Source organism: Candoia aspera, chromosome 1 (genome assembly GCF_035149785.1).
Source record: "Candoia aspera isolate rCanAsp1 chromosome 1, rCanAsp1.hap2, whole genome shotgun sequence".
NCBI lineage: Eukaryota > Metazoa > Chordata > Lepidosauria > Squamata > Boidae > Candoia > Candoia aspera.
The window spans coordinates 278,484,846-278,511,778 of record NC_086153.1 but is presented as its reverse complement, the minus strand read 5'-3'; the positions used below and the strand labels follow the sequence as shown (position 1 = coordinate 278,511,778).

At 39.9% G+C, this 26,933-nt stretch overlaps 3 protein-coding genes across 3 annotated transcripts in view; 1 reads left to right on the top strand and 2 right to left on the bottom strand.

Moving 5' to 3' along the window:
- Positions 1–2,221, bottom strand: part of CDAN1 (codanin 1) — a 45,528-nt gene extending 43,307 nt beyond the window's left edge. The window contains exon 1 of the mRNA XM_063289880.1: positions 1,924–2,221. Within this exon, the coding sequence (XP_063145950.1) occupies positions 1,924–2,016 (93 nt within the window). The 5' untranslated portion in view covers positions 2,017–2,221. The remainder of the gene's footprint in view (positions 1–1,923) is intronic.
- Positions 2,222–2,498: 277 nt separating this feature from the next.
- On the top strand, positions 2,499–7,141 carry LOC134487810 (uncharacterized). The gene is made up of 2 exons (XM_063289879.1): positions 2,499–3,143; positions 5,706–7,141. Exons 1-2 carry the CDS (start codon positions 2,693–2,695, stop codon positions 6,353–6,355), a joined length of 1,101 nt encoding a protein of 366 aa, XP_063145949.1. The 5' UTR covers positions 2,499–2,692; the 3' UTR covers positions 6,356–7,141.
- Positions 7,142–18,563: 11,422 nt separating this feature from the next.
- The window catches only part of TTBK2 (tau tubulin kinase 2), an 89,984-nt gene continuing 81,614 nt past the window's right edge, over positions 18,564–26,933 (bottom strand). Inside the window, exons 15-16 of the mRNA XM_063289878.1 lie at positions 25,380–26,647; positions 18,564–19,628 (exon numbers count right to left, since the gene is read on the bottom strand). Of these exons, the coding sequence (XP_063145948.1) occupies positions 19,160–19,628; positions 25,380–26,647 (1,737 nt within the window). The 3' untranslated portion in view covers positions 18,564–19,159. The remainder of the gene's footprint in view (positions 19,629–25,379; positions 26,648–26,933) is intronic.

The following is a 26,933-nucleotide window of genomic DNA, read 5'->3' as shown; positions in this document are numbered from 1 at the left end:
TCTCTAGCATCACTGTTGCAAAATATTATGGTAGAGGGAAATAGCTTTGCTTTGTAGCCTGCAAGCATCTTATTTGTTTTTTAAGTTGGGGCATAGAGCCTTCTGAGCACAGAGGAAAGATGTCTGGTCCCTGCAGGCTCTATTTGCCTATCTGGGTTGGCCCTTAATTCATTTTGCTTCTACTTCCTTGAAGTTTTTTACTGTTAATTTTAACAATGAGAGCTTTAATAATTAAAATTAAACAAGTTAACTGGTGCTTCTCTAGCATCTCTAGGCCAACAACTAGCATTGAAAATCTTACTAGTTCCCATGCACCACTCAAAATACAAAGGCGCTGAAGGTGAAGACAATCTTTTGAATCACACTAAGAATGCTTTAATCAGCAATGCACTACTTAATTACTGTAAGCACAAGAGAACCATTTTCAAATACCCTACACCAGCCTTTCTCAACTTTTTCACCCTGGAGGAACCTCTGAAATATTTTTCAGGCCTCGGGGAACCCCTGCACATTCAGGCTCAAATATAGGCCAGAAGTTACAAAAGTATTATATTTGTTTCATGTGAGGCCTGTATCTATTCATTAACAGTCTTCTTAAACTAAAAATAAAGAATGAAACTTACCTCTTTAATGTGAAGTTGCCCAAATTTGAAATAATTTTTTAAATAAATCGTGATCTCCCAGGGAACCCCTAGTGACCTCTCGTGGAACCCCAGGGTTCCACGGAACCCTGGTTGAGAAACCCTGCCCTACATAATACCCAGCCTATAAAAATAGACAACCAAATATTTGTTCAAACAACTGCTTATGAAGGCAGTCTGGTTTACTTTCCAACTACCGGGATTTGCTAAACATTGATTTATCCACTGATTATAGGGCACACTGACCCCTTTTGCACAGTTAGGCTGTGATATTATTCAAATGCTTTAAACTGACCAAGCAAGACACCTACATTGCATTTGTGCATAGAGACTAAATACTCATGTAGAACATCAGCTCTCTAGACTCGAGAGTGAACTAGCACTGAAGATGACCTCTCTATGCTTAGCTCAGGAATTCTACAGTTCTTCAACTTAAAATTTTCATACCTGAAGAGAATTATGTTTGTGCACCCCATGACATCTCCTGCTGATTTAGATAGCATATTAAAATTGAGCCTTGATCAGTAACATGCTAGATCATATTTAAGACTGGCTCTTTCCAGGCTAGACTGATGGAGTTGCTTCTGTCATTTGATAATAAGCAGTTGTTATCACTTTTTTTTTCTGCAGGTGCCAAAGTAACTTGGTTGGCCTTGGACACAATGTAACTTGACTTGGCAGAGGAAGAGGCAATGCCACTGCTTTCTCCCTCTCAGGTAACACAAAGATCATGAATCGACCCTGAGGATGTTTTGATTTGCCACCCTACACGCAAAAATCCTTTGTAAAGTAACTCATTCCCACATGCACAAACGGCAGTAGACACAATTATGGTTTTCATTAAATCTGCAACTCTGGGCGCATTTGCTTGGGAATAAGTTTCCTTTGACTTTCGCAGCCTTATCTCCGGGGAAACGTACCCCCAGGACTGGTCTACATCGGTACAAGGAAACTGATCTCGACCAACTCTGACAGTAGCGAAATTGGGGGAAGGAGTGCACGGGATCTCGGAGCCAGGACTTCGCGGTCCCCCAAGAAAAGATTGGATTCGCACACATAATGGAGGCCCAAAGGCGTCCTGCTCCTTACCCTTCCAGGGCCGGGCAGGAGGAGCACGTTGCAGGCAGCGCGCGGTAACTATTCCTCCTTTCCCGCCTCCTTTTCAGGGCAGAGGCTTTTGAAAGCAAGGAAACTTCACCGCCCTGCCAACTTCCCGCCCGACGGGAAGACAGATGGCTAACTTAAGAAGCGTCGCTGTTGCCAAGCGGGCTGCGCGTTTTACCTCCTCGGCGCAGATCTGGCTTGACTTCAGCCACCGCACCACCGCGCTGGCTGTCACCTCGTCCCGCAAAAGCAGCTCCAAAACAGCCGACATCCCCACCTCTTAGAGGCGCCGCTTCTGCAGCCTTCGGGCAGGCGCGCAACCCGCCTCCTAGCAGCCCCAAAGCCGCCCAAGAGCCCTGAGCAGCAACCAGAAAAAAAGAAGGGGCGGGTTCTCGTTTCCTTCTAACTCCGGGTTACAGCTCAGCACGTGGGGAGCGCGCGGGGGAAGAGACGGATGGGACGCCTGACGCGTTGGGTGAGAGGGCGCAGCCCCCCCTTCGGGAAGGCGGGATCAAAACCCTCAGGGGAGCAAAAAGAGCGCGCGCTCCTGGAGCTGAAAGGCACGGCGGGGCGTGGCCAGAACCTCCGGCTGCGCAAAAGGGGCGGGGAGTGAAATGCACGGACGAGTGGAGGAGTCGAAGCCATTTCCCGGCAAAGATCCCCATTGGGAGGCGCCAACCCTTTGGGGTTGAGGATTGGTGAACCGCAAGGTGGGGCGGGCTCAAAGGAGGGGCCGCGGCAGCAGTGCTGCCTCACCCCCTCCCATGTCAACAAGCGGGGCGCCTGCGCCGGGGTTTGCGCGTCTTTTCCTCTCATGCGCGGTATTTGCTTTCCGAGCAAGGCCCGGGGTTTGGCCTAGAGCCGGCGGCTGCGGCGCGACGGCGGCACAGTAAACGCGGGCGGCCTTTCATCGCGGACTCTCGGAGCAGCCCCGCTGGAGGCTTAGGATGGCGGAAGACTCACCCAAGCGGCGCAAGGCCAATTTCAACGAGGCGGAGACGGAGGTGTTGATCGAGCAGGTGCTGAAACACGAGCAGGTGCTATTCGCGGCCGGGCCTGGCCGGGCCTCCCCGGGCCAGAAGCGCAAAGTCTGGGAGCTCATCCGGCACAAGGTGAACCCGGTGGCCGCTTGCCCCCGCGAGGTGGAGGACCTCAAGAAGCGCTGGCGGGACCTGAAGCGCCGTGACCGGAGCAAGCTCTGCCGCGTCACCCACGGCGCCGGCGGCGCTGCCCCCCACCCCGCCTCGTTCGGCCTCTTGATGGGCAACGAGGACGCCTCGCCGCCCGACCACCTCCGATCCTATACCTCGGGGCTGCCTGCTCCCAACGAGGCTGTGCCTATCGTTGGGGGGATCGACACCCTGGACCTGCCCAGAGCCTCCTCCGTGGTGGATATGGGTGAGTTGCAAAGGAGCTGGACCGTAACCTCTGCCTCCCCGGCTGGGCTGCGTTTCCCCCGCCTCGCCGCCCTTCCTTCACAGGCACAGTCTCCGTTGGTTCGGGGCTCTTCCACGGCTTTCGGCGTGGTTTGCTCTCTCCCTCCTGTGGAACCGGAGTGGGACCATGAAGCAGTCTTGGCCGTCCCCCTGAGTATTGTGCAGCACGCAGGTGCTGTCCTTAATATGCCCAGAAGAAAGCTGCTGGATCCCGTTTGGATAAGAACTAACTCCCTTCGCTGCAGCAGCTCCTGCTGCCTTGAATTTGTGCTGCTAAAGTTCCGTGTGGTGGGTCAGAACATCTTGGAAATGGGCCCTTGGGTTAAAGAACTGCTTCCATGCTGATACTACAAATATGTCTTAAACAGATAGGAACCTTAGGAAAATCGGAATGAAAGAAGCCCCTCATGCCAATTCAGACCATTGGTCTATTTAGTTAGATTGGTAGGAGCTCTCTCCAAGGTAGTAGCCTTTCCATGCAGTACCTGGAGATGAAACAGCTTGGAAAGCATTTTTTTGTACTGCTGAGCTCCCTAAATGAGCTAGAAAATAATAAAGAAATTCTTCACTGAGCAGAAATACATTCTTAGTAAATGTTGAAACTTTGGATTGTGGAATTCAAATGATGATTTGTGCATCAATTTTGAAAATAGCCAGATGGACAGGTGCATTGCCAGTTGTAGGACTATTAGAGACTGGAAGATTCCTGCTTACTTGTGCTTAGAATGAAAGGTTTCTAAGACAATTGCCAACATTCTTGCCTCGCCTCTCTGCAAATATTGTTAGGTCAGAGCAGAGAGAGATCAGCATCTCTTGGTATAGTTTTAGAAGATTTGTAGTGGATAACTAAGGATTTTTTACTCCCCGTTATTTAAGAATAGTACCAAAATATTACTCTTCTCCCCCACCCCAAGAATTATATCACGGAAATGTATAAGAGTTGAAAGTAACTAGATTTTTTTAATGGAAGGATAGTAGGTGTTATTCAGCTAAAACAAACTTTTGGGCTGAGTTTCTTTAGTTTGTAAGAGTACTTCTGCACTGGGCTCCATTTCTAATTCTAATTTTAAAAAATCTACAAGCCTGAAGTCTTTTCTTACATTAAACATCAATTGCATTGATCTGGGACATCTCAGGACATGTTAGTACACGTTCCATACTGTGCTCCCCCCTGTGTGTGCCTTCAAATTTCAGATGAAAATTAGAAATGGTGGTGGCAGTGCCCCCAGAAAAGATAACATCTTTGCTCTACTGATCTATGTACTACTTGTGAGCTGTTAATAACCCTGCAAGTTTTAATCAATGGGGCAATCGGTGAGAGATATTGGATGAGATATAATGAGGTATACTGCACTCTGAACTATTCCACAGGGGTTTTTTTGTATGTATGTATCACATTCTGTGTTGTTCTGGCAAGGATGCTGTGCTTAAAAATACTTTTCCCCCAACATTTAATAGATGCATTCATACATAATATTATGGTATGACTTTTAGCACAGCCATGATAGGTGGGTTATAGAAGCACACTACATCAAAATCCACATTCTGGCTTAGCATAGCATCTTTTTCCATAATCATTGATTTTTTTTAAAAAGTGCCTTCCAGCCAGTGTTGACTCCTGGCAATTGCCTGGACAAGTCCCTGCAGTTTTCCTGGCAAGGTTTTTTGGAAGTGGTTTGCCATTGCCTCCTTCCTAGGGCTGAGAGAAAATGACTGGCCCAAGATCACCCAGCTGGCTTTGTGCCTAAGGCGGGACTAGAACTCACAGTCTCCTGGTTTCTAGCCTGGTGCCTTAACTACTACACCAAATCATTGATAATTTGTCACAATTCTGTATAGTTACTTCTTTTAAGCAAGGAAAATTGCATCGTTTTGTAGAATATTGTTTTTTAAGAGAAACTTCTGAGCCTAATTTTTAGTGTATGAAGTCCAAACCAAGAGATAGAAATTAGCTTTTAGAAATATTAGGTAAGACTTCCATTAAATGTTTGCATTGTAAGGCATGGAAACAAACTTTTCAATAATGAAGAAATTCCTCATCTTGTGTACATAAACAATTATAAACAAGGTCTTAATGCATTTTAATATATAAACACTTTGAAATACTTTTCTCATTTATAGTATTTTTTCATTTCCTGGAAGAGAGGAAAGTAAATAATACAAATAAATACTATGTGTAATACTGTATATTTACTTATGTCTTTCCCCTGTACTCTTGCCAGTTAAATTGTAACTTTTTTTGGGAAAAAATATTTTAAAAATAGTGTTCTCTGTAACTTTTTTGGGAAAAATATTTTAAAAATAGTGTTCTCTCTGCCAGTATTCAATTCACAATTGATCTTTTCATTAATAAATGTTTAACCACCAGTTGAAACTAGAACTACAGTGGGAAGTAAGGATATTCAGTGAAAAGTGCATCATTTTGGGATAAATTTAGGTACTTTTTATATGTTAGTTGTACCCAGGCTTAATAGTCAAGAATTGCATTCATACAGAGATTAACTTTTTCTCTCTTTACTTTCAGGTTTTACAGATGATCCTGGTCCATCCCAACAGCCGTGTGTGGAGAAAATAAATCTAAAAGAAGAAATAGTGGTGAAAGTAGTAGAACCAGAAGAAAGCTCAGAAGATATGGCTGTTGTTCCTCCTAGCCAGGAGCAACTCCCTTTTTTGGGGATACAGAACGGAGGCTCCTGTGGAAAAGTAAAAGCCAAAACGAAAACTCAGCCTCAGACAGACCCCAATGAAATTACAGAAGAAGATCTGTTACAGATCCAACAGAATCAGCTGCATATCATTCAATCTGGGTTTGATAGCATCAATCATAATCTTCGGCTGCTTCAGCAAGGAATGCACGATCTCAACAACAGCCTCAGTGTCATGGCACATACATTAGTTGCTATAAAAAATGTATATGTGAAAAACAATGCTGGTCCAACTACCTTTGCTACTGTCACTACCCAGACCACTGCAGGATACCTGAGTCCTGGGTCCCCTTTAGTTGAGGACAGAGTTAGAGTACCAGTGGCTGGGAGTAGTAGTAGAAGCAGCAGCTGCAGCTCCAGCTCCATGTCACAAGAACCAGGCCCTTCAGAATTTCCTCGGCCTCCACACAGACCTATTAAGAAGGAACATCCAAATGGCTGCTACTATTTCTGTTTTGCAGATGTGTAAGACTTGGATACATGTAAAGCAACTGTGACATTTGAGTAGCTGTTCTGTACCCTGCTCCAGTACTGCATCATGGCTAGCAGATTCCTCTGGCTATTCTTTTCTGATAATATTAAATATATGAGATCTCCAGCACCCCCTTGTGCAGAAAACTTGCATTGTAAGAGGAACAACACTAGGTACCAACTGATTTGGAACTGACTGTGAGGGGCAACATAGCAATATTTAAAATTAAATAAAGGGAAGCTTTAGAGCCCAGTTCTATACATGTTTACTCAGAAATAGGTCCTGCTGTACCTAGTGCGGTTAACTACCAGGTAAGAGTGGTTAGGATTTGTAGTTATCCACCTGGTTGATGTCTCTTACATTGTCTTTCTTAGAGGGGAGAGGGGGGGAAAACCCTGACATCTTGATTTTTCTAATGTTGACTTTAAAACAAAGCACTATGAAGAGATGGCAGCAACCTTATTTTTTCTGGTATAAACATGTCATATAAGATACCGTTTTGTAACAATCCCAATTGTGAATTGGTACTTTAAAAGCTGCACAGTACCTCTCCCAGAAGAGATTATATGGCGCTCATCTGTTCTAACACTGGGAATGAACTGAGGCACTAAGCCACCAGCAAAGTGCTTGCTAATTTTTCCTGATAATTCCTCCATTGTTGCTCATGCCCCCCCCCCCCCCGGTTCTGAATACATCTTCCCCATCAAAACACTTTGTCCAAAATATGCAGTAATGGGAAGGTGGCCTTTTGTTGTATAATAAAAGGAAATTTGTCCAAAAAAAGAGCTGGGAGTATTCTTGAGTTATTTTCTAGAAAAAAAATGTCCATGTGGGGTTATGTTTGACTCTTACCACTGTAGGTTTTGAAATACAATACTTTGGATATAATACTTATCCAGGGCTCAGTGTAGCCTTACTTAAGGCAAGATAGTCCAGATGCCTTGCAATACACCTCCTATAACCCTGGCCATTTGACCATACTCACTAGGGAAGATGGGAATTATGCATCCACCAAAATAGTTTGTTTTTCACATTGTGTTTTGTGTACCTAGCCATAGTGGGTTAGTCAACAAACTGGCTTAGTATGTTGTATGAATCTTGCTTGTGTGTGAAGTAGGGGATCAGCTTTAAAAATAAGCTGTATTGAAACAAACTATGATAGTTTCAAGATATGTAAACCATCTAGTGTACCTGATTCATATATAACGAGGATTTTTTTTAGTTAAAAACAGGATCTTGATATCCTGGGTAGACCTATGACAACAGAGAAAATAAAAGGAATGTGTTAATCCAAGAAGTATATCATCTATACTACACTTACATTCTATCTTGAAAATACTCAAAATTGACCCAACACTTATTAAAATAAAATTATTAATGACAGCATCTTTTCAAGGCTCTATTGCATACAAGTCATTCCATTCCACACTGACTTCTGTGCTTGCACTCTGATATGTTGATGTCTGGGGAAAAAGCAGCATATTTTGTTATAAAAGTCTTTATAGAGGCCTTTGCACAAAACACTTCTCTCAGTGTGGATATATTGAGAGGACTATATGAGGGTATAGAAGAAGTAAAATCTCAAATAGCATGATAGCATTTCTAAGTCAATTTAGGGTAGCCTTCCCTATAGACACCAATCAACTGGATGCCTTCTGCCAGATTCACAGAATTGACTGAGAATTTAGAAACAAATCAAGAAATTTCAGCATTATGGCACTTTAAGAGCTGTTAATATAGAATGAATAATAAATGTGAAAAAAATCACTTGGAATAAACATGCAGCCTCAGCAATGGTTGCTTGTCCCTAAAGTATTTCAGATGTTATGTAAAAGGCTACAACTCTTCCAGGCAGCATCTGGTGGTTCAGTCACATTTTGTCTTTTCCATCTCAGTGTTCTGTTACTGATCCATTTAGGCTTCTTATACCACATACTGTTTTAATGCATTAGCATCATGTAGACATGCCTCATTTCAAATTGTTTTATATTAAGACCATTGGATGTTTAACCATAGATAAAGTAATACAATCACCTTTTTAAATATTCTTTTATCCAGAGACAATTTCTTTGAAGTGTAAGGAATTCTGTACAGTACATGCATTCTCCTCAGCTTTGGATATAGATAACACAAAAGCATTATACTGTTAATACTCTTTGTTGTAATTACAAATCAAATCAGACTGACAGTGCAAAACTGAACAGTTAGGGAAACTGGATTATAAATCTTCAAATGTTTCAAGGTGAGAAAATTCATTTTGGGACTTCTGGTGGGGACATGGCGGACTGAGCAGCTGTGCCCGCAGGCTCCACAGGTGGAACTGACAATGCAGCAATTTTGGGGGGGCTCAGATAGGTTTTCCTGAAGTCCAGGAGTGTTCTCTGGATAAAGGAAAACACCAGAAATCATCCCATTTGCCCTCCGGACAGCTGCTTGCAGCCAGAAGATCGCAAACTGTGTTTCATGTTCTACTGGTAAGAGCTAGCTGGGAGGCTGGGACATCACCATTTTCCAAGCCACACTGTAGCCTTAAAGGGACACTAAGGCCAGCCACCCATTTCTAAATCACCCAATTTATATATTTTTTTAAGTATGGGTAACCTAAGAGAGGCTTTCTACAGCAAGGAGAAGCAGGCTGTCTTGGTGCTTATCATTAGTTTTGTGATTACTTTTTTTAATTTTTTGTTTTGGAATTCATTTTCCTTCCAAACATAGAGGATTGAGAGTAAACAATTGTCTTCCTGTTATTATTTTGGTATTAAATTTGAAGATATTAGCATTTTCCTACATGTTGAATTGGCTGACTTAAACCTTCAGCTTTCTGTTTCTACTTTCCCTGGGGAACTGTCTGTTTATCTCACTTTCACTTTGGGTAAACATACTTTGGAACTCTTTCATATCTTCGACTTTCGCTGGTTAAGTTCCAAGGGGACACCATAATCTACTGTGTGAGACATGGAGGATTTAAACAGATTTTTTCTGACTTCCATCAAGATTTTAAACAAATCTTTTCTGATTCATGGTTGGGGATGTAGTGGATGAAACTGAGGAATTCAACAGTGATAGAAATGTTTCTTCTAAGAATGAGATTGGGATTTCTGTTGAGATGCTGGATGAAGATTGGATGGTGGAGATGAAGAAATTCAACGGAGAGAGAGATCTGCAAGCAATAAGTAAAATTGACTTTGGTGAAATGTCATGAAAAAGTAGGGGTCATTATGTATGGGAGGTTTTCTGAAGAGAAGTTGGAATTTGTGAGGGGGGCAGTTGGGCTGTTTTGATTTTCAAGAGAAAAGCTCTGCACATTGTGGGGATATGTAAATGCTCTGGTTTATTTTGAGGTGGGATAGGGGTTAAAGTTTATCTGGATCACTTTTAGGGTTTGACTGATTTTTTTTTTAAGGATATGGATTAAGATTATTAGGGTATCACAAATGTTTATTTAGATGGTTTTAAGAATTTGATTTAAGGTCATTGTTTTGAATTGCTTTTCTTTTTTGGGTTTATTAAGATTATTAAAACTGTTGTATTATTTAGTATAATGGCAGACAATTTATGTGCTTCTAGTTTGATTTTTATTATAGTAGACAGAAATGTATGGAATAATAGTAGGAAGGGAATAATTAAATGTTATTTTTGGGGGGGGAAGTTGTTTAGGAGATATATATAAGGGGAGGGAGTAACTGTACTTAGCAATTTTTATAATGTGCTAAAGGGGAATGATGTCTGCTCTTGGGGGCTGACTGAAATTATTCAGGTTTGAAGCATTAATTAGGGTTGAGGTGTACCGTATTCCATGCTCAGATAGAATTATGATCACCACACACAAAAACATAATTACCATTAATCATGGACATTCAAAAAACTTGACCCCGATAACAATCAGCATATATGTGTGATAAGAAATCTTTTCTATTTGTAGAACTGAATGTCTATGAATTCTGACCTATTATTTTGCTCATAATTTATGCCACCATAAAATATGATGAAGTTTGGGGGAGTTAAAGGCTTCTGCCACATGTTTTTAGATAATTGCCATTTTTAGATAATTGCGAGATCTATGTTCATTTATTTATTTTACACAGGTTTTGCTATATAGCATACAGTAAAGTGTTGCTAGAGAATGGAAGGTGAGGTATTTAAGCCTTTGCTGCTTTACTGACAGTATTGCCAAAGTAAATATGGGGACAGATTTGGCATCTTGCTCTGCTACAAGGTTTAGTTCCTGTATACCACTGTAGTAAGTGGCTGTTCTAAACTGGATGGTTCAGTATAGGTACAGACAATAATTCAAAGACTGCAAAAAGATGGTGACCTTTCCTAAGATGACAAGGGGTCATGGTGATATGTTTGTATATCTAGTGATATTCAGTTGTTTTGTCAATTGGGTTTAACTTGTAGTAAATTACTCTGGCCCTTTTTATTTTTCACATTCCTGGGTAATACTATAATGAGAGAAATGCCTGATTGATGAGTCTAAACACGAACAATTGTACAGTAGAACTTTGATTACATGTCAGTATACACACCCTGACAATGCTTAGGAATCTTAAGCGTAACTACTCAGCTGTCCAAAATGATACATTACACAGAAATGTAATCATACTTATCTATTGCTAAAATAGTGTATAACTATCTATAAATTAATTGTATGTGTGTGTGTGTATATATATATATATATATATATATATATATATAAATTCTTATGATTATGATTTTCTGTTTACCTAGATTTAAAATCCTAAGCTTTGATTTTTTTTTAAACATAATATTAATATTCATCTATTTTATATTTATCTTAGGGGCATGACACTGCATTCTGAGACATTTAAAACACACGAAAGCAAAATATGCCCAAGCTCTATTAATAGGAACATGGTGAACACAACAGTAATTGTTTGAATGCACTAGCAAGAAATAGAGCAAGCAGAAAAACGTCTATATTTATTTTATCACTGTAGAAAACGTTTATTAAAATGCTGCATGAATCACTGACATTTCAAAGCTGTTCTTTCACAGTTCTGCACTCTTTTCAGTACCAAAATTCCATTTTCCAGAGACGAAAAATAATTGCTTTTCATAGCTTGTACCGATTTACATTATATCCCAAACTATTTTTGGATGAGTTCCATAAAAAATAAATTGACAAATCTAGTCAAGGTTGTTTGCATGCTGAATGATTTTTATTTTGAACCAGTTTATAAAAATAAAATACAAAATAATTTAAAAACAGAACTCAAAACATTTACAAAACCTTGATATGATACAAATGGGGTAAAATAAATAACTACATCTTTATGTACAAATGAGCATTACAAAGACACCATTGTCAATACCTTATGTTTCTGAATGACCAAGCAAAAATGGTAAGACATCTAATTTGAACTCTGAACACAAGAAAAAAAGTTTGAAAGTCTTGATGACACTAAGTTACCTCTCCAGAATATCTTTCTATCTCAATTCATTGTATTATCCTTGAAATAATAAATATTTTCTGGATAAATAATGGATGGCTTTGCTAATTTAAAACAAAAATCAGACTGTTGAGAAATTTCAGATTAATATGGTCACCCCTGGTTTCAAAATTTTACTTTATTTGGATTTTTGTGCAATAAAAAAGGCAAAACATAAAACATAACAGGCCATGAATAATTCAGTAATAAAGGTAAAGATTTAGAAATTCACTTTCTGATCATTGAGGAACAGCATGCAATTGGAGGTTACAGGACCATCTAGATGCATAATTCTATTCTAGAGGATCCAAGGAACTGTGTATCATGTCTTTTTTAAGGCAAGCTTTCATTTGTCAACACAGCATTAATATTACTCTCCTTTGTACAAGTCAGGATACTGAAATACTTCAGATCTGAGACCTAAGCTGTTTTGCAAATGAGAAAGAAATGGGAAGGGCCTCGATGGCTCCCACTTTTTGTTAGACTGAAATGAGATACTCGCACACAAAACATAGACACAATTCAGCAAAGATCAGTTCCCAATGGAATATTTATGTGTTCTGCCATCCACTGTTCTGTTCCAGAATGGAAAAGGGCAATCCATATTCTTGGCCCCTGAAAAGTACTTCTACAGAATAACAGCAATTATATACTGGGGAGAGATACTTGTCTTTGCACTATACAATGTATCTTCCAAAGTTTAAGAAAAAAAATACTAACAAACAGACCTAATGTTTCCCTAGATTCATTCTTTTAGTCACTTTAACAGGAAATAATTTAGTAACTTTTGTGCCAATTTATGCTTATATTAAAATTGAGAAGCCACAACTTAGTGGGATGCAGCCAGCATAAACCTTAGTCAGTTTTTTTCCTTTCTGAAGAATAAATGGGGGAGGGGGGAATCTTCCCCTACTCCTCTCTTCCTGTACTATTCCATCTGACCCCCAATCTCCTTTTGCTTTCCCCATTTTCCAACAGGAAGTGTGTACTGCATTATTCAGTTCTGCGACATTCCTGCTGACAGAATAACAGTCTGCATCCAGCGCAACATTCCCAGTGGAAAATTAAGGCAAAAGCCCAAAATTTAAGCTCACAAAAGGCCAAAAATTAATGAAGCACAGTTCATAAGACCTAAGAAATAAATTTAAAAATTCACATATTATGAAGAGTTTGCAGAAATTTCTTCTCAAATGAGCACTGATGATGGGCTGCTTTCACTAGCATCAGAAGAAATATTCTGAACTGTAACCTGAGCATACAGAACTATGTGAAAGTTTGAGATATAATGGAGTACATCATCACTCAGATTCTCTCTGTATCACATCACAGTGTTTTCTAAATTTAAAATGTTCCTGTGATCAATTATTGCAGTAGAAAAGGAATATATCCCTCTGAGCTATCTACAAGCAAGCTGAATTGCGCTCATATAAAAACAATGTGCTCATCTAAAAACCGCATTAATTAAACTGAAAGATTTTCTAGTTTTAGGGGTTTGCCATTATTATTGTTAATTGACACTGTTACTAGAAAGAGAACAATGATTGAAATCATTTAACAGTACTGCAGTAATGGAGCTATCGCTAATTTTTTTTAAAAACAAGACCAGCACAGTAGTTCTTATTCTCTCTCTCCCTCTTTCTCTCTCTAGACACACAGCCTGCTGTGATTATAATTATATAAATGAATATGGAATAGGCAACACACTCAACTAAAATTTTATAATAGAAGTTATTACAGTTTGGTCTCACTTTGTTTCTTGAAAAAACTATTTTGAGGGGTTATGGAGGAGGAAAAGTTCCTCTGAAATAGAAAGCAAAATTGTAGAGAAAGCTGTGTTACATGTGTATTTCTCTTCACATGAACATTTATCAGTCAACTGTTGTTAAAATGCATGCAGAACAACAAATGTTTCCATACATCTGATTTGAGGTCTGGGCCTACCTATCTCCTTAATCTGTTTTGCTAAAAGAAATACTTGGTAAAGCAAAAAGGTTATACAGACAAGAACCGGAAGCATGAAGTCCACCATTTTGCTTTATATTTAATATACAGTAACAGAAGGGATTATGCACTATCCTAAGTCAGATAAACTAGGTGAGTCCTCATTCGATTTAGGGAGGGATCTTTTAGCTATTACTGGCCATGACTCATAAACAAAGCAGACAATATATTATAGACATGGGATTTAATTCAATTTGTCTCCCAAGCTGTCAATGCAGTTCTCAGAATCTGTATGTTCTCCTCACAACTTTTCTAATGTAGGGTTGTCCTCACCCCCCATGCCCCAGCAGCAAAATACATGGTACACTAACAGAAAGGACAGCAGGGAATGGACATCCAGTTGGATTCTCATACAGCTGAATTGAAAGGTGCTCTTGAAATTGATTTAAGACAGGATGGTCAGAGGATCCATTCTCTGAACAAGACTGGCACAAGAAGATCATTGCTACTTAAACAGAAGACTGAATTACCCTTAATGTGAAACATTAAAAGATCATAACCAGAGAAGATAGCATAGCAGCATATTGATCCAGAAATAGTAGCATATACTTTGACAACACAGACCAGACAATACTAACCATGTAAATTTTCCATTAGTTTCCATTAGTTTCTACATTTTGCATCCTGGAACATGTTTAAAAAGATTTTCCCTCTAAGATATAAACCAGTTGTCCTTATTTTTCTACATTAAGAAATTTTACTTGCAGCAAAAAAGAAAATGTGAAAATAATATTTTAAGATAATTGAATGGATTTGAAAAATGTAGGCAGTCTTTCACACTTTAAAGAGACTTAAATTAGCTGGTATATATTCAATATCATTCAGTATCAATATATTAAAATTATTGTCCTTTGTCTTCTGGAAACTGGTTTTTATGTATACAGATTACTATCACAGTACAGACAAATGACAGTGTTTATATTTATTGGAGGAAGCAACTGAGCTTGGAGCTATTAGAGAACTACATCTGTCCAAACTGTAAGAGCAAAGACCTATAGCTTAGATTAGAGCAGTCCTATCTGAAGAGAAAGATGACCAACAAAATCTAACTTCTCAATACTATCAAGAACAAAATGTCAAGGCATTTTCTTGACTTTTAAGAAACCTAAGTAAAGAAGACTACATTTGTAGCTCCATGTTTTTGCTACAAATACAATGTAAATAGACAGATTATCCCAGATGCAAATGTAAACGCATCTCAGGTTTTTTTTGTTCTACAAATACTATGCATTAGTCTACAAGGATACTACAGATGGTAAGTTTCAACTGCTTTTTGTTTCCATTCAGTGCGATTACATTGTAGACAAAAATATGATGTAAGGATTAATGTGGCTAGTACCCTTGCACCAACTACTGAAGAACCTGTTTGCCTGCAATGTATCTTTAATTCTAAAAATTATGCCAAAAAAAAAAAAAGCTCAACAGTCTGGCAGAAGTAATTTTTTGATTCTTGCTCAAATCCCCAGGATAATGTGGATCCCCAAAGCAGTGACTTTTCAGCACAGCAGCAACAGTTCCAGAGCCAGTACACCAATAGCTAATCATTCACAGAACTGAGCTGGTCTGAATGAGGGTAGATGGTGTTCTCATAGAGTTTAATTGGCTAAACGTTCTATCAACTCTACAGAAAGAATTAAGAATAACATTTCTTATTTGGGCTCAAGCTGTGGAGGGCAGGACTTACTTATTCAGATTAAATCATGCATATTAATTGTCTTGCCTTTTACTAATATATTTAATCTTGAGAATTACTATTCAAGATAAACTAGATTTATACATTCTTTCTCAAAGTTATGAGCGCAATTATTTCATTAACTAAAGTTATTGTAATCAAGATTAACTCACAATACTTTATGGTTTGCTTCCAGAAGCAGTAAATGTTGTGGAAAAAAGAATGTAAGTTAGTAACAAAATCACTGATTGCTACAGAGAGATGAGAGTGTCGATGGTAGTCCATTACAATAATTTAAAGCTTTGTCAGTAAACCACTGGTTTTCTAATAACTATTAGATTATGTTTTGGTAGAATGACAACCTAAAATTCAATACATTAAAAACACATAGATATTAACCTGTGCTTTCCACAATGACCATTTACTCTGGAACATGCCTCCTTGCATTTCTACAACATGGAAAGAAATACAAATGATTTTAACATAAAAAATCTGAACATTGATATTGGGATACACATACCATATGTAAGAGGAATGTATAATATTTCTACGACATTCTTTTTGTTAATGCATAGAATAGATATTATTTTGTCCCTGACAGCAAAGCATGAAAATAAATCTTTGGGATATGCATCTCCATACATGCAAGGGAAACTGTTCTTACAATACTGATGCTCTGGACATGTTTATGGAGGAGTTCCTCCAGGGACTTTCTAGAAATATTATTCCTTAGATGTAATGTAAAATATATATATTTAAAAACCTTGCAGATTATGCAAATAATTTAAGATGGTTATATGTAAAGGAAGGCTTTTTAAAGCTGGACTTGAGAAACCAGATGAATTGATATCAGTAAGTGCCTCACCCCCCGCCCCAAAACAGAATTATCATGAAGAATTCATATTCCTTTGTTGTTTCTATACATCTGATTCAATTCGAATTATCCAGCCTCACAATATGTTCCCTGGAAGCACTTACGAGGCATTTCAGAAAAGGGTTGATTATGTAGAATATTTCAAGCACATATGTTATTGGAATAAGTTGCTTGGCTCAGTGTATCTCAATAGAGCTGATAAATGTAAAAAACCTGGAGTGGTTGGACTGGAGCCTCAAGAGAGAGTCCCAGCAGCATTGCAGAAAACTGGAGAACAGCGGTGAAAGCTGACAAGGCAAGATCAAGAGAAAGTCTAGACTTCTTCATATCACATGTATCTATTTATCACCACCCAGTATCATGACAAACACTTTAACAGAAAAGGCTCTCATAAGGGGATAGAGAGATACAGAAAGAGGATGAAGAGAGAAAATCAAGACTATACATTGACCTTGGCTATTAAGCACATAGTTTCTCAAAGTCCTTCCATTTTATTCAGGATTGTAAAAGTGAACTGTCAATGCTGATGTGAAATACTGAACTGCTGAGCAACTCATTTTTTAGTACTCTTTCAGTTCTGAACTGAGCATGAAAAATATTCAGCTTTGTGCATGCCAGCAAACGGGAATAGCAAGGCCAAGGGCATATAATTCAGGCACATAACTGAAAGAATACAGCATGATCTGTGGTCCATAATTTTACAAATGTAATGGGAGAATCAGGAAAGTATATAGAAGCAGATATGTGTGTGTATGTATATATTTATAAATATTTATAATATATAACTTACTATGAGAACATGCAATTATTGGTATAGCACCTATTATACAATATAATACAACAGATCTTTTAAATCGTTCAGTTTCTCAGGATATAGCGGATATGCTCTAGCTATTGCACTCCCTCTGTAGTGCTTGAAACCTGAATGAGGCTACGATTCCACACTGTGCTACATTACTTATGGGAAAAAATACATATTTAAGAGTAAAAAATTTCCAACACATTCTGACAGAACAAGAGAAATTCAGTGCAGCTTCAATGCAGCATTAGAAATGTGTTAGCTCACAGAGAAAATGTTCCCTTTTTCATCCAGAGATACAATTTTGGCAGCAAATAAAATAACATTAAATTTAAAAGAATTTATGCTGGCTAAGGCATATGACTATAGCAAGCAGATCAGTAATTGCCAAAGTTCCTCCTATATTTAGCATCTTCTAATCCAGATCTCCATTCAAAGAGCTGGTTAAATTTACTTTAAATACATTCTGCATTTTATTCCATTCCATCACTGATTTTTGAAACCGGCAATCTAAATCAATCACATCTATGTCTGGGAAAACTAGAAGCCACTGATCTTATTCAGAAAGTTATATTTTTGGGAAATGGAAGACTATTTTTAAACAGTTTCAGTGTCCTCTTTTCCATATTTCAAATCAAGTATATTTTGGAGGGGGAAAAACAACTATATATACCTACACTATGGAGAAATCATGAGGATGTTGGGATCCCCTTTTCATAGATACAGCACTATTGGTCAGATGCTGGCTCTGTGCACATTGGGCAAATGAGCACACCACTTCTTTCTATACAATATAGGATTAGAGACACTAACATTTGACACACAGTCCTGTAACCTTATCCTTTAGGTCTACTATCAAGTATTATCTCCTAGATTCTAAGGAAAATAAAGGAACTGCTATTTTCTCTAGCATACTTCATGTGTATGCAGTCACCTTTATGAAGAAGGTTAAAGCTTCAATTTTCTTCTAGATTAAGGATGAAGTTTCAAGTAAGTTTAAATGTGTAAACATTTTGCCTCTTCAGTTTGGTAACACTGGAGATGAACATTATAGTAAACTTAAGTGAATGAAACATTTCATACCTGATGGACAGATTCTAGTTAAGTTTTACACTGGCTCTCTCAGTAATGCCCTGAGAAGCTATTGCATTCTAATGTAACTATAAATATGTTACATGATCCCATACTCTTCTGTTTTTCTACCATAATTTAAGATTATTATTTCCTGACTTTTATTTATAACTGGATCTGGCCCTAGAAATTAATGAACAGATAAGCAATCACATTTTCCATGGATGAGAACCTGAACAGATAATAAAAGCATTGGGATCTGTAAATATAAGCACGCACTGTTACCCCAAGCTCTTAAAATTTAGAGTTGTAATCCTGTGCAGTTATATTAATAATAAATGTAGCCCATATTAAATATTGAGTGGCACAAGTTTTTTTATGAGGCAATTATAAATCAAGAAGGCATATGGGCAATGGGCAAATTGAAATGTTATGTGAAAAAGGCCAATATTAAACAGAAGACTTTGTTGAATATCGCTGTCCCAAATAATGTGCTTTTTTAAATCTTTAAAAACATAGCAGCTAATTGATACCTCAACATGGTAGTGTCCCAGTAAATTTCTTTCAGGTTTTATCATTTTCCTTGATGAAAATCTAAAGTCAGCTTATTTTCTTAATAAATAAAAAAGAAAGCAAAATCATATTAAAATACTAATCTCCCAAACAATGTGGTTCCAAATGGACTTTCCGGCTGTTCTACCTCTGCTCCCCAGCCTCCCTGATCTGCTTGCTGCCCTTTCCTAGGCAATGCCTGGCCACCCCTATACAAAGTGAGCCATATAAATAATTCATCTTAAAAGTTGTTTTTCTCCGAAAGTCAGGATAAATGCTAATCTTTGAAGACGTTCCCTTTTGTTAAATACATAGTACACAGACACAACATGCATTAGATTAAAGGGGAGGGTGGTTGACACCTGACAAGACTCAGTTCCTATCTGCTAAGTTTATTGGCTGATTTGCTCTTCCCAGTGGGAGGTTTAATGCTAGAGGAGTGATGACAAGAGCCACCAGATCCTTTCAGACCGTTCTTGCTAGATTTGTTGTAGCAGTGCTCTTGTTGGCAGGATCTCCTGGAAGATGAAGAGCCTGAAAGGCTAGGAGGTGATTTACTCCTTCCAAGATGTGGGGATGAACTTCTCTGGTCATGGTGTGGCCTTCCACCACGAGAGGGTGAAGAACTGGCAGTACGGGGCAGAGAAGAGCTCCTAGGGGAGGCACTGGGACTGCGTCTGGGAATGACCGGGGTTTTGGGTGGTGTCTTGGGGCTATGTGGAGATCCTGGACTCTTAGCTTGTGAAGGGCTTCGTGGTTTTTGAGATCCATTTTGAAGGATCTGAGCCAGACGGGAGATCAGGTCTGAATCAGAACTGCTACTTCCTAGCACTTTGTACCTCCGCAACCTTGGAAAGAAAGAAGAAATTTGTCACTTCTGCATTCTGTTCTTTAATGCAGGATATGTCATATCACATACATTTTATGTATTTCCATGTTCAACTCAAAAAGTAGTGGGCTTAAGCTTAGAAATGCTTACTTTACACCAGCCTTTCTCAACCTTTTGACCCTGGAGGAATATTTTCCAGGCCTTGAGTAACCCCTGCACATTCAGGCTCAAATATAGGCCACAAGTTACAAAATTATGATATTCGTTTCACGGGTAGGCCTGTATAGATGCATTAACAGTGTTCTTAAACAAAAATAAAGAATGAAACTTACCTCTTTAATGTGAAGTTGCCTGAATTTGAAATAATTTTTAAAATAAATTGTGATCTCCCAGGGAACCCCTAGTGACCTCTTGTGGAACCCTCCATGGAACCCTGGTTGAGAAACCCTGCATTACACTAATAGATTAGTTACCTCACAACTAGATTACTGCAATCTGCTTTACACAGGGCTGCCCTTGAAGACCATCCAGCAGCTACAGCTGGTCCAAAATGCAGTGCACAAAGAGTAATGGGAGATCCTTGTTATGCCCATGTGTCATTGCTGCTTTGTGAGCTGCATTGGCTAGTAGTCAGCTTCCGGGTTTCGATTCAAGGTGTTGGTCATCATCTATAAAACTCTTCATGGCATAGGGCCTGGTAATTTGAGGGACTGCCTGTTTCCAGTTGTTTCTGCCAGTCTGGTATGCTTGGGCCGAGTGAGGGGGCTCCAGGTCCCTTTAAGTAAAAGTTGTCATCTTGCAGAAACAAGGAAGCATGCCTTCTCTGTCATGGCTCCTGTCCTCTGGAGCAGCATCCCTCTTGGAGATATGTAGGGTTCCCACTCTTCAGCTGTTCCAGAAGTCTCTTAAGACCTGGCTCTGTTCCTAGGCCTGGGGTTAGGGTGTTCGTGGAGCCCTGACAACTTTTTTAAAAATGTTATTGATGCGGTTTTATCCAGGTGGTTGTGTTTCTTTAAATTATGTATTTTTAAATATTGTAAGTCACCTAGAATCTTCTCAAAGTTGGGCAGCCTTAAAACTCAATAAACAAAGAATTATTCAAAGCTGACTTTTAATGCTTAACAATCTGCTCTTTTAAAAGGAGCAGATTGTTAAGCATTAAAAGTCAGCTTTGAATAAGTTAGTTTCAGGCTTTGTGCTAATATTGCTGCTTAGACAGCCAGTTTGGTGTAGCAGTTAAGGCACAAGGCTAGAAGCCTGGAGACTGTGAGTTCTAGTCCTGCCTTAGGCACAAAGCCAGCTGGGGGACTTTGGGCCAGTCACTCTCTCTCAGCCCTAGGAAGAACCTCTGAAAAACCTTGCCAAGAAAACTGCAGGGACTCGTCCAGGCAGTTTCTGAGAATCGGACATGACTGAATGGATTAAAATGTAAATGTAAATGTATATTGCTGCTTAATTGGAGCTTTTATGGTTGTATTTTTGACATGTTTAACTCTTTTCTTACTTGCTTATATTTGCGAAATTCAGTATATTTGACTTCCTAAAACTAACTTTTGACCGTTATAAAACTATAATCTAATATGCAACCTCAGTCTGTGTTATAGACCTATATCACTGGAGAAAGGTGTTAAGCAGGGCAGTTCACTCACGCCCTTTTTATTGAGCTTTTACATTATAGGTAATCTTCACTTAACGACCATTCGTTCAGCAACCATTTGAAATTACGATGGCGCTGAAAAAATGGCCTTATGACCTGTGCCTGAAATTGTAACTGTTGCAGCACCCACGCAGTCACATGATCAAAATTCATGCGCTTGGCAGCCCAACCGCATTTACAACTGCAGGGTGCTTCGACTCCCCTCACCCACCTATCTCCCCCCCACCATTTCTGCCCTTTTGAAAGCCCTGCACCCTGCCTTGTGGGGTGGGAAGCCCAGCCGTGCCGTGTGAAACCACTGGCACCACCTGTGTGGCACTGTGCCACCCACCCACCCAAGCCAAGCCACTGCCTGCACTGTGCTGCTCCACCCACTCATCATCCGTGCCATGCCAGCCGCTCACTCACCCACCTGTGCCACACCAGCCACCCGCCTATACCAAGCCACATGCCTGCACCGCCCATCCATCTGTACTATAACACCCACCCACCCACACCACACCAAGCCACCCACCCATGCCAAGCTAAGCCACACACCAGTGGGTAAGCTTCTGAAAACAGCGTTCCAAAGGGAACCACGTGGAGGAAACGTTCAACAGAGAAGCTGGGTCCAAAAAGGACTCAGCAAAGGCATCAAGGTGCTTCTGCTTCCCCTGCAGTGGCTGGGCAAAACAGTCCAAAGGTCAGTGTGGGGAAGTGGGAGAGGAGGCAGCACAGTGAACGAATGCGGGCTGGGGAGGCTGGACTGTGCTATGGTGGCTTCGTGAAGCACAGGGGTGTGGCTTAGCTTGGCATGGGCAGGTGGCTTGACGAAGCGCAGGCAGGTGAGTGGCTGGCGCGGCGCAGGCAGTGGCTTGGCTTGGCATGGGCAGGTGACTGGCACAGCACAGGTGGGTGAATGGCTGGTGTGGGTGGGTGAGCGGCTGGTGCAGTGTGGGCAGTGGCTTGGCATGGGCAGGTGGCTGGCATGGAACAGGTGGGTGAGTGGCTGGCACAGTGCAGGTGAGTGGCTGGTGCAGTGTGCGTGGGTGAGTGGCTGGCGCAGGCAGGCAGGCAGGCAGTGGCTTGACTTGGCATGGGCGGGTGGCTGGTGCCATGCGGGCGGTTGACACAGCGCTGTGTGGGTGGCACTGATGGTTTCGTGCAGTGTAGCTGGGCTTCCTGCCCTGCAAGGCAGGATGCAGGGCTTTCAAAAGGGCAGAGATGTGGGGGATAGGTGGCTGGGGGGAGTTGAAGGCAGTGTTCGGAGCTGGGAGGAATCAAGCCTGGAATGGCTTGGATTGGAGTGGGTGCTCAGGCTAACGATGGGTAAAATTCATTTAACGATGGTAAGGGGGATTGCCAGGATTGCCACTGTTAAGTGATGCCATCTCGCTTTACAACCACATGGCTTAGCAATGGAAATTCCAGGGTCAATTACCATCCAATTATCATTGTTAAGTGAAGACTACATGTAATGATATTATAGTGACCATGGAAACCCAAAGCTTTTTTTCTCCCTCACTGAGTAGATGCAAAATCTCAATTCTAATATAGGTTGATGACATGACTTGTACCAAGACTGGCTTTAGAAAAATAGTGGTCAGAATGGCTGATTATTGTGAAAGAGCAAAACTGAGGCAATGATCTTTGGCACAAGTAACATCAAACACAGTGGTCAATTAACATCCGCAAAATAGAGCAATGTTCTTCCTTCAAATATCTAGGCATCTCCTTCCATAAGTCCCTTGTTTGGAGGACATATCTATCTATTGTTTTAGTAACTGCCTGATGTACAACGGGGGGCATTTTGAAAGGATTTTTTTTTAACTTAAAAGGAGGGCAGTTAGCAATCAACACATCTAAAATATTTCAGAATAAAGTGATAGCTCAGATTTTATATAGGAAGGTGGGATATGAAAACTACTGCCCAGTTGAAAGTAGTCCACAACATTTTCTTCCCCAGGATACTCTGCTTCCTGTCTAAGGATGAAGGTAGAGCTACCCTCAATCTCTATTAGACTCCATCTTACATTGCTAAAATACTGTGAGAAATTAGAAAGCCTTCAACAACCCCGCATAGTTAAATTTTGTTACTTGCATTCTTTGCGTGGGAATCAGTGGACCAAACTTTTGTCTCATATACTACAACTTTTCTGCCATCTGTGAGGGAATTTAATCCCTACAGCAGAGAAAACATTAGAGGTAGACTTCTTGAAGGGGATGCCAGTAGACATGCTACTGTGGTAACAGTCATCCATGTTTTCATTCTGGTACCACCATTTATAGGAAACATAGAAGCCTCTCCTAGTACAGGTAGTCCTTGCTTAGCAACTGCCTCAGACAGCGACTGTTTGCAGTTACAAAGTAACCTTGCACCCAATGCCTGCATTTACGAACTTTGCCGTGTCTGTCATGTGTTCGCCACTACAGTCAGTTAATACACATTATCCTGTGTAAAATTGTAAGCACGGTCACAGTCACATGATTTTAGTATGGTCACTAAACAAGGACTACCCGTATCTGGCTAATATTAGCAGTGTTTCACTAGAGAAGGCTTTTACATCCCTCCACTTACAGATTATTCCTATAGCATATCTGAAAGGGAGATTTTGTAAAACATCCAATGGAACAGCGCCTTTGCCCCTGTGGTGCTGACCAAGTGGAGGACATAATTCACTATGTCCTCTACTGCCCTAACTACAATGAGATTAGGAGGAAAACACTGATGATATTCCTAAGGGATTGGAGGCAGAAGAACTGAATTACCTTCTTCTATATGCAATTCCATGTGTTAACAGTCAGGTTGTCATTTTTGCTATTTCTTTGTTTGTTTGTTTTATATTGGACTCACGTGACTGCCTATCTCATACAAGGACTCTAGGTAGCTCACAACAATGCATAAAACCCAGTTAAAAACATATCCTTCCCCATAGGTGCCAGACCAAACATCCTCACAGCTCACCCCAACCCTTGAGGGAAGAGCCAGGTCTTCACAGCCCTCCGGAAAGCTAAAAGGGTAGGGGTCTCTCTGATCTTTGGTCGGAGGCTGTACAAAAAGACTGGAGAGGCCACCAAAAAGGCATACCTCCGAGGTCCCATCAAATGGCAACAATTAAGGGAGGGGACTTGGAGCGTACCCACCTATCTAACCTAGTAGGACAAGCAGATATCCTCAGGGAGAGGCAGTCCTGAAAGTAGCCGGGCCCTGTGCCATGTAGGGCTTTAAAGGTAACCAGCACCTTGAAGTGCACTGGAAAGCAACTGGAAGCCAGTGCAGCAGTGGTGTTGCTTGGTTGAACCACAGGATACCCAAAACTGCACAAGCTGCTGCATTCTGGACCAGTTGCAGCTTCCAGATGGTCTTCAAGGGCAGCTCCATCTAGAGCACATTGCAGCACTAGTTTTAGTTCAGCTTAATTTCTTTGCATGCTGCATTTCTTTTTATTATTATTTTTATATTTAGTATCTTTTTAAGTCCTGCTATGTTATCACCTACAGTCACAATGATAAACTCATTACTTACAGTATTATATAATATAAACCACTTAGTGTATATTAATTCTTCTAACCAAACCACTTCCACTTATTTCTTTTAAATAAAGCCTCATTTGGTATTGTTGCCGTTGTCTGTATTATAGCAAATAGAAAATATACTGTATATTCTAACAGCATTATCAAAAGACAGATTACAGTGAAGCTATAGCTTAAATTTTCTCATTATTAAGTACAGCTTTTTAAAATATGATAGAATAGATATTTACACGCCTGACACACACTACAGATTTCCATAGAGAGAACTTATTATAGAAATGAAAGAACCTGTGTTTTTATATTCAACCTCTCCACATAGAGATAAACAATTCTTATCATTATCTTAGAATTATACAATTCAAATCTGAAAACCAAAACATTTAGAAACCTAGTACCTCATATCAACTTCAGGTACAGAGGTTACAAACACTGTAATTCATTCAAAACATTCCTCAGCTTTAAATGATGAAAAACATTGGATGCATATGCACTTGTGCTTACTCTCAAATAATGAAATCCACAAGGACTCTGCAATCTGCTAAGTGTTATACAGAAGTATTCCTCATATTGCTTAAGTATATTTAAGCAATGTGTGCTTACCTAACTTCTACTCCAGGTCTTGTTGGTGGTCTTCCTGGTGGTGGCCGAGGAAAAAACTGAGTTGAGTTTGAACTGCTAACATGATCTGTAGTAGTCCAAGATACAGGTCTTGGTATTTTGCTCTTTCTGGGTTGAGGATTACTTGATGACAAAAAGCTCTCTTCTACTTGGCTCCGTAAATGAGTGTCCAATGTTAATTTGGAAAAGGAGGACAATACATCTTCTGAAAATGGTATGGGGCCTGCAACTACTTTTTCCTTCAGTGACTTGTCGGAGGCACTTGAAAGGTCACCCAGGAAAGATCTGAGCTGTCTCTTTTCTACCAGCAGTCTAACCAAGTCTGTTTGGTGGGCCTTTTTTAGAAGTAGCTTCTCCTTTGCTGAAACAGGAGAAGACTCTGATGAGGAATCTATCTCTTGTGCTAAAACTGGTATGCGACTCTGCCTAGCTACAAATGGTGATCTAACTAATTCTTTTTTGGACTGAGTAGAACTTTCATTCTCTGAAATAGAATAGAATAGTTCTCCATTTCTTTGAATACTTTGCTCTTCTTTTTCCTTTGCATGTAAAAGTGTGGCAAGCTTCACTTGCTGGCATTGCAATTCCTTAGCATGATCAATATCCTCATCATGGAAGCCATTTTCTTGTAATTGTATTCCTTGACTTTCCCGTCTGTGAGCAAATAGGCCAGTACTTCTTGACAGAGAAACATCTGATGTTTCAGCAGCTGACTGTTTACATAATTCCTGTTTTGTACCCTGATTTAATAATGAACAGGTAGTCAAGGGTCTTGGTTCTTCTGGATCTGTAATGACCTGAGGTCCATCCAAAACAGATTCTGTGCTTCCTGAAGCAGTGAAGCACGGTTCTTTAATTTGTATTTCAATAGCATCTTCACAAGCAATGAAAAGCTCGTTGTCTTCTATTTCTTCAACAAGATTCACATTTTCCCTCTCTCCTTGTTTCTTCATGTATTGTTCAAGTAGGTGCGTTTGGCTATTATTCTGATTTTCAATGCCTTCATCAATATCTTTGTCAAGAGTCTCTTGGTTACAATCTAATCTGAGAACCAAATCTGTTCTACTGCTGCTAAAAGTCAATCCACAATTTCCCTCCACCAAGCCAGCAACATTTTCCTTAGGGGAGAAAAGTTCAACTGTACGTTCCAAAAGCTGAGGGTCCCGATCTTTCTTGTCTGGATGCTGCCCATAATGAAAACTCTCAGAAGTAGATTGTGTGGATGCCATTGATGGCCTGGGGATTGTAACCTGCAAAGAAAAATATTTAAACAATGAGTTTACCAGAAATTACTTGATTTGTTTTTGACATTATCAGGTAATATGAAATCAAATTCAAAACAACAGTAGTTAATTTCTTTTTTGCAAGGTAAGACCATATTCCTTCAATGCATGTATAATGTATCCATATATAATGTAACCTGAATACAATGAAAAAGAAGAGAAGTGCTCAGTCCACTTTGGAATGACTTGGCAATAATAATAGTGTGATTGCTTTACTTAAACTGTTTTGATCAAAATCACTCATCTTATTATT

What these genes read in the sequence shown, in the direction of transcription:
- LOC134487810 (XM_063289879.1), top strand. Translation starts at nt 2,693, where the DNA reads ATGGCGGAAGACTCACCCAAGCGGCGCAAGGCCAATTTCAACGAGGCG. An exon ending in CTCCTCCGTGGTGGATATGG is followed by an intron (nt 3,144 to 5,705) that starts GTGAGTTGCAAA and finishes CTTTACTTTCAG; the next exon opens with GTTTTACAGATGATCCTGGT.